This window comes from Schistocerca nitens, chromosome 1 (assembly GCF_023898315.1).
Source record: "Schistocerca nitens isolate TAMUIC-IGC-003100 chromosome 1, iqSchNite1.1, whole genome shotgun sequence".
Classification (NCBI taxonomy): domain Eukaryota; kingdom Metazoa; phylum Arthropoda; class Insecta; order Orthoptera; family Acrididae; genus Schistocerca; species Schistocerca nitens.
In genome coordinates this window covers 538,471,570-538,486,191 of record NC_064614.1, presented here as the reverse complement: position 1 = coordinate 538,486,191, position 14,622 = coordinate 538,471,570, and the positions used below count along the sequence as shown (strand labels likewise).

The 14,622-nt window shown below is 38.8% G+C and overlaps 1 protein-coding gene across 2 annotated transcripts in view; it reads left to right on the top strand.

Moving 5' to 3' along the window:
- The first annotated feature begins 873 nt into the window (after window positions 1–873).
- The window catches only part of LOC126253659 (uncharacterized), a 79,567-nt gene continuing 65,818 nt past the window's right edge, over window positions 874–14,622 (top strand). For both annotated transcript variants that reach the window (XM_049955184.1, XM_049955177.1), the window contains exons 1-2: window positions 874–1,207; window positions 9,129–9,499. In XM_049955184.1, coding sequence (XP_049811141.1) covers window positions 9,132–9,499 — 368 coding nt within the window. In that variant the 5' untranslated portion in view covers window positions 874–1,207; window positions 9,129–9,131. The remainder of the gene's footprint in view (window positions 1,208–9,128; window positions 9,500–14,622) is intronic.

The window sequence follows — 14,622 nt, the reverse complement described above, 5'->3', positions numbered from 1 at the left end:
GCGAGTTTCCCCAGTAGGCCTATAAACCATGAAACAGACAAAAAGCTACTTCTCGCTGTCTTCTCTTCTTTGGATTTTCACTTCAGAAACTGAAACATCAATTACAAAAACAGATTACATCACTTACAAATCTGGATTCAGTCACTGCAATTCATACCTACTTTACTGTAAAAAATACTGACTATGATGAATGATGTAATTTTGAACATTCAAAAGTTTTCAAATGTGCATGTTACTGACGTTAGAATACAGTTATTACACAATTTTTGATCAGGAAAAAGTTACGATGATTGCAACTTAAATACCGAAGCCATTTGTTATGAGAATACGCGTTACTACAAATAATCCACATAGAAGCATTGAAAGAAACTTTACTGGGTAACATAATGCGTCAGAAGTTCAGAACACTATAGGCACAAAGAATGAAATTTCTGTAGATTTACCATACACTTACTTTTCTTGAGCATTATAAGATTACTAACGGAAGTTACTTACCGTCCATTATCTGGAATATAAATTATCCTTTCTCCTCTGCAAACATCTGCTTTTGCAGCAAGTATTATCACTTTTTTTCTGTAATTGAAAAGCTTTAACGCACACAAATCACAAAACCCGCCATTATACACACACACACACACCCAGGCATTAGCATGTCATGTTCAAAGAATATCCGCGTTTCGAAAACTACCAGCGATATTGGCTAGTGTGAGAGACGACGTCATGTCATGATGTGACGTCATGATTCCTCGGGGCCCGCGAGATGCTTCTGAAAGCAAGTCTGTATAAACACTGTGGCCAACGTGTGACGTCACTTACGTCAACAGAGCTGTTTACAGGACTTGTCACCAGGAAACGCTGTTATGCTTTTAGCCTTCATGACATCATGAAGCGATTCCTCGGGGCCCGCGAGACACATGTCACAACAAGGGGAACTTATTTCTGCGAAAATATGACGCATGTGATAAAACGAACTTCATTTTCCAGCCCAGTGAAAAATTTTGCAAGGTGGCGCAACGTATTTGTAGACAGTTTCAAGTTATATTCCGTCGTAAGATAGTAGCCGGCTAGTAGTTTAATGTGAATGTTGAACAAGGACTTAAACTAACTTGAAATTGATCTATCACTATTCCTAAGGCAGTGCCAGCAGTTTACAAACTTAACACGTCGCACCATAGTTACATGAAATACACCGCCTGAAAACTGAAAGGTTAGTTGACAATCCGAAACTAGTTTCAGAATTTTCAAAATGTTGTAGTAGCCACATTAGCGCCGCCTTAGTTAAGTAACAATGCTGCGAGGAGGCATATAGTGTAAACTTAAATATAGGTCAGTCCTGTTAGTTATTTAAAAATGTTCCCATGAAAATTGGCTATTATGCATAGGGAACTTTGGCGCATTTTCCCAAACTTTCAGATGTCAAACCCTAAATCAAGGTAACAGGTGTAACGTTACCACCAGTTTGTAACACTGTGCGTTGGGTTTTTGGGTCATGCCTTTCGGAAGCTGAATGTTTGCCGATGGTGCTTGTTGAGTCGGCAGTAGCACGCTTCTCTTTACCGTCTATAGTTTGCAAGAAATAAATTCTCTTAGTAGTAGTATGTTTGGGTGACAATTCTCAACACGAAAATAAAATGTTAACTCCGATGTACTCGCACTCAGAACTAGAAACGAACATAACATTATTCTCCTTAAGCTATAGATGTACACTATATGAAGCAACCCTTCTTATGCAGGACTGATGCTTGCCAACAGTATGCAAATTTCAGTGACATCTCTCACCAGTGCAAAATTTATGGGCAGCCGAAGGATAAAATTGACTGTCAGCCCACACTAGTCACTAGATAAGTGCCTCAGTGTTGCACATACCAATGAAAATTTTATATGTGCCTTACAGTTGTATTTTAATGTCACTTAATAACATTGTGTAGCATAAATTTTTGTTTCATTCAGATCTAAACTAAATAATCCAGAATATGACTGAGTTGCTAAGTTGAAATGATTCTCCCTCCAAATCAAGCCTCTGATGCAAGCAACTTACACTTATTTTGCAAACCTGTCTCTTCACATCACAGCATGTTTTAAAATATAATTATGTTAAAAAGATTCTGACAATATGACTTGATAAGTTCAGGAAAGTGATGCTTGTGAAGTTTGCTGTTGGAAAAAATAATACTGATGTTACTAGATTTTTAGTGCATATCAGAAAGTCACATAATTGAATAGTTTCTTCTTGGTAGATAAGGGGTAATATTGTGCTCCTGTAGATCAAACACACACACAGACACATACAGAGAGAGAGAGAGAATGTATGTAAAAAATGGAGTAGGCTAGGTTCCTAGCACTTAAGATCGTAAAATAGTATGTGGAACACCTCTTTCTAAAGATCGATAAAGCAGCTGCTGACAGCTTTTATAAGGTTACGCAAATATAACTGGAGCATCACTGTTCATGGAAAGTTAAATGATGAATTTCTGTCGGATAGTTCTGATCATGAACATGAGGCATTAGTAAATTCCCTGTGAGAATTAAAGGATATAGTGCAAAAGCCATAGAAGGAAGGATAGATTAGGATTTAATGTCCTGTCTACGTTGGGGTCATTGAAACGAAGCACACTTTCTGAAAGTTTTAAGGATGGACAAGGAATTTGGCCGTGTCCTTCCTAAGGAACCATCCCAGCATTTTCCTGGACTGATTTAAGAAAAACACAGAAAAAACAGCCATACAGGATTTGTATTTAGACTCACAAAGTCCATGGTTTATCTGACTGTGGTGGGCAAATGTAAACTGTAAAATATGTCTAATAGCTAAGTATAGATCACAGAATGAAAATATGATTCCCCAGGATCATGAACAGTGATGCAATCATGGTTGTTGGAGATAAATTACACATACCAGTATAATGAATGGATTATTCCTGTGGTTAAAGCATATTGTTTAAGAAGAGACCACTACCTGGTTCTGTGGCAATGCTGTAGCGTGTAATTCAAACTCTATTACCATCAGTATTCTGAACTCCTCCAATTTTTTTTTTTTTTTTTTTTTTTAAGTGAAACAGACGTAATGCAAAAAAATAAAAAATGTGACTGCAGCAGTGGTGAATATTATTAAGTAATAAACCATCAAACCTAGCTGTCCTAATGAACTTCAGTGTTCAAAAAATAGCTGTGGCGGAAATCGTGGCACTTTCAAATCATTTGCCACCAACTTCAGTTAGTACTTCTTTACTGTGGTGGCAAACAGAGCACCCACTAATAAACAACAAAATACAGATGCATTGGGTTTACTTGTGCAGACACTGCATGTATTGCTAGCAAATTTTAGTTTAAAAGATACAACCCGTAAAGTGACTGCAGAGTTCACCAGATCCCAAATGGTTTTAATTATGCTGACTCTGATGGTGTTTGGAACAGAATATTGAAAATCTTATCCCGACTTCGCAGGATTACCCGTAGACTATCTTCATTATCAGTCGGTAACTTGGGGCGACACTGGCACTGTAAACACATCTAAAAGTTATGGCCACTGATAAATTTTGTTATTCTCAAGATTAAATAACTGTTATAGAAGTGATAATTGTTTGGAAGTTTTGTTTTAATGCATCCTTGGGTGTAAAAATGTTAACATGTGTATTCACAGGGAATAGTTTGAATTTTAGGGGAAAAAAGAAGAAGAAAAGGCAAGTACTTACTGCAGTATTCTTGTAAACAGCATTCAGTGACAACAATAGCTTTTTGCATTACTATATTGAATTTGCCACATGTGTGTAGGTATGATAAAAAACAATGTGCATAGGCCTATATTATTCCAGTTTTCACAGACACCGTCAATCTGTCTTGTGTTAGTACATATCCTGCTGAATGAAATCAAAGTTTATTAAGCATTACCCAGGGATCTTAACCCAAAATTACCAGGCAGCTTAGCATATTACACACAGTATTTGAGCCTCAGAGTGCATCGTTTGTGAACAGCTGACAGATTATCCTAAAACATGCATGATAAATGTGAAGCAGGTTCCTGAAGAGAGCATAGTAAATAAACTGCAGTAATCAATGTGACTGACATCAAACATACTGTCGACAGATGTGAAGCAACCATTTTAACACTTTGACTGCCAATTGCATAAAATATAACTTCACAAAATTTTATCTGTGTGCCACATTAACCCATGTGTTGAGTCCACAGCATGCTTTGTATAGATGCAAAGAGTATCTGGCTTTGTTACCATGGTAAACATCTATGAGTAAACTCACAGTTAAGTCTTGGTTTAATTAAACAGTGGTGAAATAAACTTACATAATATTAGTTAAAGCACTGTTTAGCTAAACAATAATGAAATAATTTTGTTGTATCTCTCTGTTGCCACAGACAGGTGTTAACCCACAGTAACGATCCATTTGAAACATTAAACAGCACAGTTGCATCAGATCCCAGCCAACCACTCATTCAATTATTAATTATGTCATAGACAACCGCCAAATTGTGGGATTGTGCTGTTAGCTCATAATCTGGATCATTTTCTTGCATATAATGTACATTTTTTCTCATGTAGCTCATTATTTATTTTACATTACTGCTGTTCATTTGGGCATATGACAACACAATTTATCACTTTGTTAGCTGAACCAAGTGAAGGAATAGGCATGGGCTTGCCATTGCAAAACAACAATGGAATAGTGCAAAACATTTTTATTTATGGTTGGCATACTTTGTACATAGCCACGTCTGGTCGAAAGTTAAGTAAATACAATTCGCAGATATATTTTCATTTAAAATCTCTGTGAAATGAAATTGCCCAGGGCCTCGATAACCCCAAAATGCCATGACAGCTGGTCTGATGCTTGACTTCAGGAAAGTCTTTGATGCTGTTCACTTCTGTGTATTACTTATGAAAATAAAACAGTTGAGTTTATGAAAGACTGCAATACTGTGGTTTGACGAATATCAGTAAATCATCAGTGAGTCAGAGAAGACGTCATGGGAACATGCTCACTAAATTCTTCAGGGTTCCGTTCTTGTTGCATTTCTTTCCCTAGTGTGCATCAATCACTTTGTATCTGTGCAACATTATTGTAACTACTACTTCTGTGCTGACAACATCTAGTAATGTCTTTAGGCAGTCATAAGAACGTAGTTGATGGTCTATCAATTACGAAAGATTACTGTTATTTATTTTTGCAATTGGCACAAAACTTTTCCGTAAACTAAATGCTAAGAAGTTGCAGGCAGTCCTCATATGACAACAAAAGTTTGTGAAGTGATTACTCCAATAATCTTCGATAGCCATTCACCTTATGCAAAACAGTAAAAGTTCTTGACATAATCTTTGATGAGCATCTGCATCGAGAAGAGCAAACTATCACTCTGTGCAAGACATCATTTTCTTGTCTACGTACAGTCTGGCTGGGTTTCCCTTATGGAACAGGTGTATTTCATGGTAAGGGAGGAATTTACTATACCTGCTGTTATTTACTTGTTTTTATTGGTCATTGCTGCTGATGTGGATACTTTCTAAAATGATTGCTCAGAGTTGAGTTTAATTATTGTACAGAACTTAAGGAATTTCACATCTGCAGTGTTTTCTGTATAAACTTTAGCCTAAATTTGGTCTAAGGGTGCTCTTGAAAAATGTTGATTTTGGCTTGAAAAGATGATCTTTTGTACCAGTGTAGTCTGATGGGCTTATGCGAGACAGCTTTTATTTGTATTAATTGCCAAAAATGATCAGTGTGCAAAATGTTCTACACGTTTGCTCTCTCTCCTTGTAACTTACAACAGCACAATTGAGTACTGGTGCTGAGTTCTGCCACCCTTTTTGTGCTGTTGACCAATGTGTTACTGGAAATGTAACAGAACTATGAAGAATGTATGAGACTGCTACTGCTTCCATTCACAATGTGTGCGTTTATATTTATGCCTTCACATTCATTCTTGGGCATTGGAACATAGTTCCAGTATCTGATAGTTTGATACCTGAAATTTGGAAATGTCTCTCATCACTAACACCGGTAAGGTCATGTCTGAGTTTAAACTATGAACCCTTTCAAGAAAGTCATATAATAAGAGCTTATCCGTTCATGTGAGGATGGCATTACTTGTTGGATTTCTGTATCTCTTGCTCTGTAGTGCATGTTTTTTTTTTTTTTTTTTTTTTTTTTTTTTTTTTTTTTGCTGTCTGAACATTTTGAGGAAAGATTGTTAGAGCCATATGAATTCCATTGTTACTCATCCTTGTTTGTTGTTTCTGACCCTGAAGCGTAATAAGCAAGCTTTCTGCTGTGATACAATCTAACTTTTGTGAACCGATTAATAGTTTTTACATTAATGGGCAAATTTTTTAAGCAGGGGCAGCAGCTGTATGGGTTTATTATAAAAATACACAGTCCTCAAACAGTGACATGTGTGGCCCTAGCCCCACCTGCTATGCTCTGCCTAGCCAGCTGGTACCAATGCCGTGGGCCCAAAGTCAGCCACCATAGAAGTTATCCCCTGCCCTGCATTAACACATTTTACACTGATGTGAGAAAAATCAGGGGATCTGCTAATATGGTGTCGGACCTCCTTATGCCCAGAGCAATGCAGGAACTCAATGAGGAAAAGGCTCAAGTTTTTGAACGCCCCCTGCAGAAATATTGAGCCATTCTGTCTCTGCAGCCATCCATAATTGCGAGATTGTTGCCGGTGTAGGATTTTGTGCGCAAACTGACCTATTGATTATGTCCTGTATATGTTCAGTGGGGTTGGTGCTGGATGATCCTGGTGACCAAACGATTAACTTGAACTGTCCAGAATGTTCTTCAAACCATTGCGAATAATTGTGGCTTGGTGACATGACATTGTTATTTGGGAAATAAAGTCCATGAATAGATGCAGATGATCTCCAGGTAGCCAGAAATAACTGTCTGCAGTCAATGGTTGGTCCAGTTGCACCAGAAGAGCCAGTCCATTCTCTGTAAACACAGCCCAAGCAATTATAAAGCCACCACTAGCTTGCACAGTGCCTTGGAGACAACCTTAGTCCATGGCTTCATAGAGTTTGCTCCATGCTCGAATCATAGCATCAGCTAGTACCAGCTCAAATTGGGACTCATCTGACCAGATCACAATTTACCAGTCATCTAGGGTCCTACTGATATGATCGCAAGCCCAGGGAGGTACTGCAGGTGATGATGTACTGTTAGCAAACACACTCATGTTGGTTTTCTGCTGACATAGCCCATTAATGCCAAATTTGGCCACACTGTCATAAGGGGTATGTTCGTTGTACATCCCACATTCATTTCTGCGATTGTTTCACGCAGTGTTGCTGATCTTTTAGCATCGATAATTCTGTCCAAATACCACTACTTTTGGTTTTTAAGTGAATGCTGTCGGCCACTGTGTTTTCCACGGTGAGAGGTAATTTCTGATATTTGGTATTCTCAGCATGCTCTTGACATTGTGGATCTTAGAATATAGATTTTCCTGACGATTTCCAAAATGGAATGACTCACACGTCTAGCTCCAAGTACCCTTCCGCATTCTGAGTCTGTTAATTCCTGTGGTATGGCCATAACCACTTTGGAAACCTTTTCACGTGAATCACCTTAGTACAAATGACAGCTCTGCCAATGCACTGCCCTTTTCGCAGCACTGGAACAGTTCAGCAAAGTGCACAGTGGCACCACTATTTCTGTTTTCTTCTTGCTGTGTCATCTCCAAGCGTTCCCTACTATTTCTCATTCTTTCTCTGTTACTGAATTCCTACAGTGCTGCTGCCGTAAATTTCTGTTAGTCATTATTGACATTTAACAAGAACATAATCAGAAAAACCAACACAATGTTAATAAGACTGGAATTTCTGGAATTCCATATAATCATTATTATTACTATTTTTATGTACTGCTCACGTGTTACACGTATTGTATTGCTAACACATGTTGTGACTGGATGACTGTTCAGATAGTAGTGAGGGCATGAAGGCCCCAACCTAGCCTGGTGTGATAAATACATTAGTAAATAAATATGTAAATGAAATAAGGGCAAAAGTCCTGGCATATTTTGTGTATTTTCTCCTCCTTGCTATCTTACGAGATTATCTTATGGGATGGTATTTCTGAAGTAAATATAGTGTGTTTTCAGCAGATGCTAACAGTAAGATTATGGTGTGGAGTAGATAACCTCACATCGGCAGAAGCCTATTGAAGGATGTTGGAATTGTTGCACTCACTTCCCAGTGTATTCACTCATTAACAGTTGTTTGTAACATTAAATACAAATTTTAGCAGAAATGAAACTTACAGTACAAAAATAATTTTCATGTAGAGTTTGCTTCCTGGTATAGGATTCATGCCATGTTTGCACTGGTGGTAAGAGAATCATCAAGTCCCCATCTAACATAAGGGAATAAATTGGGAATAGCAACAAATTCAAAAGAAAATTACAAGTACACCGTATTAATCACATTTTTTTTATAATGTGGGATAGAATGTTCCAGTTGCTGTACGGCAAGCAGTAATGACTGTAAAGGTGCATGATAAGAAGTATTGTAAACCTGACTGATTATTTATGGATTAGATGACTATATTCCTCGGAAATGCTGGTGTAATGTGATAACTGTTAAGCTAGAGAGATTTGTCTATAAATAAGGAGGCAGCAGCTTCTTTCAGAGTAGAGCTTTCTTGCTAATTTATATAATCAAATGTAGCTGGTGTCAGCATGAATAGCAGTAAGCAGGGAAGTGATAGTCTGCTGTTAACAGTAAACAGATTAAGTTTCTACAATTTCCTTGTGTTTTGTTGGTGTGTACCCTGACTCATTCCACATATGTGGAAGTTCCCCTTTTTTGATGAGATCTACAGGACACAATGAATGAATGAACTGAATGCCCAGGATCATAGTCTCACAGCAAATATTAACCAAGCTTGTATGTTTTGTAAGTAGATCAACTTTGGAGATAAATTATGCTTTCACCATTAAGTCCTTGATGTATGACAGGAAGAAAAATGGTGTCTTCTACAACGGTAATCAGTACCGCTGCATATTTGTTTTGAACGGATTAAACACCACCTCATTTGCAACTGTGCTTGTTCATACATTTTAAATATGAAGGTATTTGACACATTTGTGAAATATGTTTTGGTTGTTACAGGTCATGGCCATGAGCTCTCCTGGTATACCTTTGAGAACATCAGAGGATGCCGATACAGTTTTTAACAGCAGTGTCTTTCCCACATCTACTGCAGATGGGGATAAAATATCAGGTGTGCCACTGGTTTCAGACCTCGAACTGAATGACAGAAGACATTCGGAAGGAGATGGTCCTTTACGAGCAGCCAGTAGCACTTCAAAACAGGACTGCAGAGGCACCACTGTAGATGACCTGCCAGATGAACTGATGCTGGAGATTTTCTTGTATGTGAGCTTCAGTGAAAACATTAAAGTTTTACAGAACGTGTGTACTCGCTGGAGAATTCTGGCCCAGGACGCTCATTTGTGGCTTCACGAGAAGTACATTGTTAGGTAAGAAGCTACGATTCAGTGTCACTTGCAGACAGCGCTGAGGAGTTCAGAATGAGCCTTGTGCAGCTGAGTCTGTGCTATGACATTGAGGTCTTTTGTGGTGGCATCTCTGTATCAAATCACCTCACTGTTCAGACTGCATCAGATTGGAGTTAAAATTTGAGTTTCAAAGATTGACACTGTCTTCTTTGTCAAGAGAGGACTCTCTGCTGGGAGCAATGTCCACTTCCTTTATTGCATTTGTTCTGAACTCGTCTTCGGCTGGGTGATGTCACCCAGAGAACAGGAGTCGTGTGCACAAATGCAGGAAATTGGTAATGTGGCAGTACACCTACTACCTTCAACAGGCCGTGATTAAGGAAGTGACAAAGAAGACTGTGTGACCTTTTGGAAGCTCAAGTTGTAACTCCAATTTGGTGCAGTCTGAGCACCGAGAAGATTTTCTAGAGAGTCTGTCTTGTTTTGGAGCTTCCTGGCAGATTAAAACTATGCAGCAGAATTGAACCCAGAACCTCACTTTTGTGGGCAGTTCCCTTACCGACTGAGCTACCGGGACATGTCTCATAACCTGTCCCTACAACTTCACTGTGTACAAGACCTTTCCCAACCGCTGTCCATAACATCACTTCCAACAGGACTTCTCCCCTAATATGCAAGTCCACAAAACTGCCCTGCATGTCCCACAGAAGTGTCTTAGCCACAGGATAGGGGGAATGTTTCCAGTTCCAAAAGTTATGTAGCAGGGCTATTGTGAAATCTGGAAATTAGGAGATGAGGTGCTGGTGAGACTAAAGCTGTGAGGGGTAAGTCGAGAGCCACGAGTCGTGCCTAGATGGGAAAGACTGGGACAATGGTTCGAGTAGCAATGAGGCAGAAAATTTTAATCTGGCAGGAGGTTTAAAAATTAAGGTTAACATGTTTCCATCAACTGAATAAATATTAATTCTCTAGTTATGTATTTATATTGAATTAATATTGGTTTTTGGAGCATCAGTGATCATGTATGTAATTAACTACTCCACTGCTATAAGCTGTGCAGGGTATCTCAACACTGAGATTAATATCTCTGAAATAAATTGTTGTACGTTCTTTGTGTTCTTTCTGTTAGTGGGCATTTGAGCTGTTGTTTGATGTAGAAGAAAGAAAATTTCTGAAAAAGACTATTTTCTTATAATGTGGTCTTTTTGGATAACTATATCTGAAAATGTTCAGATCACTCATTTTATATAAGTTCCAGTACAGAGAATTGCTATCAGAAATGTTAATACAGTTCATTGACAGATTTGTATCTTTCAATTGACAGGTGAGTATCGGCTTTTCCCCATTGCACACAACAAAGTTTGTTTACAATGAATATGTTTTTTATTTCATTTTGCAATAAAGAACTTAAGATTGTTGTTGTTGTGGTCTTCAGTCCTGAGACTGGTTTGATGCAGCTCTCCATGCTACTCTATCCTGTGCAAGCTGCTTCATCTCCCAGTACGTACTGCAGCCTACATCCTTCTGAATCTGCTTAGTGTATTCATCTCTCGGTCTCCCCCTACGATTTTTACCCTCCACACTGCGCTCCAATACTAAATTGGTGATCCCTTGATGCCTCAGAAAATGTCCTACCAACCGATCCCTTCTTCTAGTCATGTTGTGCCTCAACCTCCTCTTCTCCCCAATTCTATTCAATACCTCCTCATTAGTTATGTGACCTACCCATCTAATCTTCAGCATTCTTCTGTAGCACCACATTTTGAAAGCTTCTATTCTTTTCTCATCTGAACTATTTATCATCCATTTTTCACTTCCATACACTGTGGACAAATACTCTCAGAAACGACTTCCTGACACTTAAATCTATACTTGATGTTAACAAATTTTTCTTCTTCAGAAACGCTTTCCTTGCCATTGCCAGCGTACATTTTATATCCTCTCTACTTCGACCGTCATCAGTTATCTTGCTCCCCAAACAGCAAAACTCCTTTACTACTTTAAGTGTCTCATTCCCTAATCTAATTCCCTCAGCATCACCCGAGTTAACTCGATTACATTCCATTATCCTCATTTTGCTTTTGTTGATGTTCATCTTATATCCTCCTTTCAAGACACTGTCCATTCCATTCAACTGCTCTTCCAAGGCCTTTGCTGTCTCTGACAGAATTACAGTGTCATCGGCTAACCTTAAAGTTTTTATTTCTTCTCCATGGATTTTAGTACCTACTCCAAATTTTTCTTTTGTTTCCTTTATTGCTTGCTCAATATACAGATTGAATAATATTGGGGAGAGGCTACAACCCTGTCTCACTCCCTTCCCAACCACTTCTTCCCTTTCATATCCCTCGACTCTCATAACTGCCATCTGGTTTCTGTACAAATTGTAAATAGCCTTTCGCTCCCTGTATTTTGAAAGAGAATATTCCAGTCAACATTGTCAAAAGGTTTCTCTAAGTCTACAAATGCTAGAAATGTTGGTTTGCCTTTTCTTAATCTAGCTTCTAAGATACGTCGTAGGGTCAGTATTGCCTCACGTGTTCCAATATTTCTACGGAATCCAAACTGATCTTTCCCGAGGTCAGCTTCTATCAGTTTTTCCATTCATCTGTAAAGAATATGCATTAGTATTTTGAAGCCGTGACTTATTAAACTGATAGTTCATTAATTTTCACATCTGTCAACACCTGCTTTCTTTGGGATTGGAATTATTATATTCTTCTTGAAGTCTGAGGGTATTTCGCCTGTCTCATACATTTTGTTCACCAGATGGTAGAGTTTTGTCAGAACTAGCTCTCTCCAGGCTGTCAGGAGTTCTAATGGAATGTTGTCTACTCCCGGGGCCTTATTTCGACATAGATTTTTCAGTGCTCTGTCAGACTCTTCACGCAGTATCATATCTCCCATTTCATCTTAATCTACATCCTCTTCCATTTCCATAATATTGCCCTCAAGTACTCCTTCCACCTTTCTGCTTTCTCTTCTTTGCTTAGAACTGGGCTTCTATCTGAGGTCTTGATATTCATGCAAGTGGTTCTCTTTTCTCCAAAGGTCTCTCTAATTTTCCTGTAGCCAGTCTCTATCTTACCCCTAGTGAGATAAGCCTCTACATCCTTACATTTGTCCTCTAGCCATGCCTGCTTAGCCATTTTGCACTTCCTGTCGATCTCATTTTTGAGACGTTTGTATTCCTTTTTGCCTGTTTCATTTACTGCATTTTCATATTTTCTCCTTTCATCAATTAAATTCAATATTTCTTCTGTCACCCAAGGAATTCTACTAGCCTTTGTCTTTTTAGCTACTTTATCCTCTGCTGCCTTCAGTACTTCATCCCTCAAAGCTACCTATTCTTCTTCTACTGTATTTCTTTCCCCCATTCTTGTCAACTGTTTCCCTATGCTCTCCCTGAAACTCTGTACAGCCTCTGGTTTAGTCAGTTTATCCAGGTCCCATCTCCTTAAATTCCCACCTTTTTGCAGTTTCTTCAGTTTTAATCTACAGTTCATAACCAATAGATTGTGGTCAGAGTCCACATCTGCCCCTGGAAATGTCTTACAATTTAAAACCTGGTTCCTAAATCTCTATCTTACAATTATATAATCTATCTGAAACCTTCCAGTATCTCCAGGCTTCTTCCATGTATACAACCTTCTTTTATGATTCTTGAACCAAGTGTTAGCTATGATTAAGTTGTGCTCTGTGCAAAATTCTACCAGGCAGCTTCCTCTTTCATTCCTTGATCCCATTCCATATTCACCTACTACGCTTCCTTCTCTTCCTTTTCCTACTATTAAATTCCAAGTCACCCATGACTATTAAATTTTCATTTCCCTTCACTATCTGAATAATTTCTTTTACCTCATCATACATTTCTTCAATTTCTTCGTCATCTGCAGAGCTAGTAGGCATATAAACTTGTACTACTGTAGTAGGCTTGGGCTTTGTGTCTATCTTGGCCACAATAATGTGTTCACTATGCTGTTTGTAGTAGCTTTCCCACACTCCTATTTTCTATTCATTATTAAACCTACTCCTGCATTACCCCTATTTGATTTTGTATTTATAACCCTGTATTCACCTGACCAAAAGTCTTGTTCCTCGTGCCACCGAACTTCGCTAACTCCCACTATATCTAACTTTAACCTATCCTTTTCCCTTTTTAAATTTTCTAACCTACCTGCCCGGTTAGTGGTTCTGACATTCCACGCTACGATCCATAGAAAGCCTGTTTTCTTTCTCCTGATAACGACGTCCTCTTGAGTAGTCCCCGCCCGGAGATCTGAATGGGGGACTATTTTACCTCCGGAATATTTTACCCAAGAGGATGCCATCATCATTTAACAATACAGTAAAGCTGCATGCCCTCAGGAAAAATTACAGCTGTAGTTTCTCCTTGCTTTCAGGCGTTCAGAGTACCAGCACAGCAAGGCCATTTTGGTTAGTGTTACAAGGCTAGATCAGTCAATCATACAGACTGTTGCCCCTGCAACTACTGAAAGGGCTGCTACCCCTCTTCAGGAACCACACGTTTGTCTGGCCTCTCAACAGATACCCCTCCATTGTGGTTGCACCTACGGTACGGCTATCTGTATCGCTGAGGCACGCAAGCCTCCCCACCAACGGCAAGGTCTATGGATCATGCGGCCATCTCTAAACAGTGGATATTTTGCTGCCGTCACTTTCTGTTGACTGAAAGATCACTTTGTCTGACACTGCAAACGTCTGAGTTGAATGAAAATGATGATACTTTATCATTACTACTTCCATACAGACTGTATCTGAAATCATCAGGGAAGGGCAGGTGTTAAGTCCCTGCACTCCCAGGAAAAAACACATTACTCTGAAAGCACAGTGAGCAATGTCTGAAATCAGTAGACGCCTTTACATCACAGCAAGCAAGGCACAGACACAGACATCGTAAGTAGTGTCTCCGATTAAGGGATATTGAAGATCGCCAATGAAAACTATATGCAAAAATTTGCCTTTACTATTGGAAGCTGTACTGAGATGTCCACAGAGCAGCAGGTTGTGTAAGTTCATGTAATACATGTAACAGTGTTATTCAATCCTGTGAATAATTATTCCAACCATACGGAAGGTTACAATAATAATAAGGAATATATTTAAAAGTAAGATACTTGAGG